This window comes from Galeopterus variegatus, unplaced genomic scaffold (genome assembly GCF_000696425.1).
Source record: "Galeopterus variegatus unplaced genomic scaffold, G_variegatus-3.0.2 Scaffold9762, whole genome shotgun sequence".
Lineage (NCBI taxonomy): Eukaryota > Metazoa > Chordata > Mammalia > Dermoptera > Cynocephalidae > Galeopterus > Galeopterus variegatus.
The window spans coordinates 27,549-29,853 of NW_007735873.1; the positions used below are offsets into that span (position 1 = coordinate 27,549).

At 33.3% G+C, this 2,305-nt stretch overlaps 1 protein-coding gene across 1 annotated transcript in view; it reads right to left on the bottom strand.

Moving 5' to 3' along the window:
- The window catches only part of SHCBP1 (SHC SH2-domain binding protein 1), a 33,408-nt gene that overhangs the window by 16,001 nt on the left and 15,102 nt on the right, over positions 1–2,305 (bottom strand). Inside the window, exons 5-6 of the mRNA XM_008593865.1 lie at positions 1,954–2,085; positions 1,133–1,251 (exon numbers count right to left, since the gene is read on the bottom strand). Coding sequence (XP_008592087.1) covers positions 1,133–1,251; positions 1,954–2,085 — 251 coding nt within the window. The remainder of the gene's footprint in view (positions 1–1,132; positions 1,252–1,953; positions 2,086–2,305) is intronic.

The window sequence follows — 2,305 nt, forward strand, 5'->3', positions numbered from 1 at the left end:
CTAAACACAAAAATGCTAGAACACATTTCTCTGGTTCAAATGACTCCAAATGATAATTTGAGACTAGTCGACCCAGTTGCATTTAAATAAAAATAGAATAATCTATCCACATTACCTTGTTTAATTTAAACCAGAGTATCCAATTTTTAACAATAACAACTCCTTCATTTGTCCCCATATCCGGAAGACTACCCTATCAACCATCTCAGACCAGCTCAGCACTAAATTCGCTTATAAAAACTGCTATAAAAAATAAATAGGATTATTTAATCCTAAGGACTCACAGCTAGGTCAAAGGGTTTTAAAGTATTCAGCCTTTCTAAGTTTTTTTCTAACTCTAAGATTCTATGATTCTAATACAAATTACATTTTGAATAAACCTAAGCATCTCTCAAGATTATCTAATGTTAATTTTCTCTTAAACAGAATGACTTAAAATCTGACAAACTGGCTACAGGAAAAAAGATCTGCCTTGTTAACCAACAAAAAACATCAGACCTCTATAAATCCTAATTGAGCTAATAATGCAGGCTGAGCCCTCTGAATGGGTTTACAAAACATTGGAGTATCAAAAAACTATAACTTGCCTGCCTTTCTCTGTAAAACACAGACAAAGCTATAAGTAAAAAATAATGGTCATTGTCTAAAGATGAGTCTTTGTTTGAGTAAATGAAAGCAGTAACTGCATTAAATAAGCAAAGCCACTGAATTTATCTACACTTGAAGAGTACAGACAAGTCTTCAGGGGCACTAGAGAATGTAAGAGGACTAGATACACTGGAATGTTACCAGGGTAGACGGTGGATGACTGAATTATGAGACTTTTGCTTCTGATTCTTTGTATATGTCTGCCTGTACTTTGCATATTTTCTACAATAACCATTGTTTTTTGCCATCAGAAAAATAAAAATATAAAAAGAATTGTTTATTGAGAAAAAGCAGATTATTACACAAATTATGTATTCTNCAGGCAAATAAACAAATCTTGACCTAAACTTTACATCTTCTACCAAAAATAACAAAAAAAATGAATCACAACCTATGTAAAATGTATAACTACAAAATTTTTAGGAAAAAAATAGAAGAAAATACCATCTGGCTGCCAAGAAAATAGAGAGAGAGAATATCATACCTTGGCACCATATAAATCCGAGTTTTTCATTAAAAATTCTGCTGATGTTCGTACTGTGACTCCTGTAGTTTCACATTGCAGTACACAGTTTTCCAATACAGTCTTGCCACGGTGAATGACTATGATGAAAGCATACAATCGACTGCTTTAAGAAGTAATGCACCTTTTCCTGTATTAGAAATAGCCTAGAGCTGATGTTAGATCAAGTCTAAATATTTCTCAATAGCTACCATTTAAACTTTGCAACCTGAGTTACAATTTCATAAAACATAAACAATGACTATTTTGAATTATTTTCTAAAATCTAAAAGCAACACTCTTTAAAAAGAAAAACTTGACCTCAGAAATGCAAAAGCACTTGTCATTATCAAAAAAATGTATCAGAGAGCAATTTTGGGAGAAGAAAAAGACCCTGATTCAAGAAAGGGGATACAGATCCTAGGAAACAAATACTGAAGATAGCTAGTTTCAGACCAGTGTTATTTTAAAATGAATACAAAGAACACAGATCCCAACATTGCAAAGTTGAAGAAAGTTGAAGAAGGAAGAAAAAAACGATCACACAGAAAAGAAACCAATATTACTCCCAAGCAGCGCACTGTAGCAGTGCGCCACCGGGCCGGCCCTAAACTAACAAATTTTCAAGATAGGCTTTCACTTTGGGGTAAGCATCCTAAGTCATGGTGCTATATATGTACATAAATAAATAATCAGCCTTCCATATACTCAAGAGTGGTATTTCATAAAATTATCTTCCATAGAAAGTAAAGTTTGCCTTCAAAGCCTAGGACAAATCATACAACAAATTTTCAGATACTTACTTAAGATTCCTTCTACAGCATCATGCTGAACAAATTTTATACTGGAGATTTTAATATCTGCACCTGTGCAATCCACAAAAGTGTCTCCTTTGCCCCTCTTTTCTATCACAATATCATCTGGTAGACCATATCCTAAGGAAGAGAGCAAGAACACTTAAGATGGGTGAAAGGAAATGTCTAAACACAAAAATGCTAGAACACATTTCTCTGGTTCAAATGACTCCAAATGATAATTTGAGACTAGTCGACCCAGTTGCATTTAAATAAAATAGAATAAACTGTCCACATTATCTTGTTTAATTTAAACCAGAGTATCCAATTTTTAACAATAACAACTCCTTCATTTGTCCCC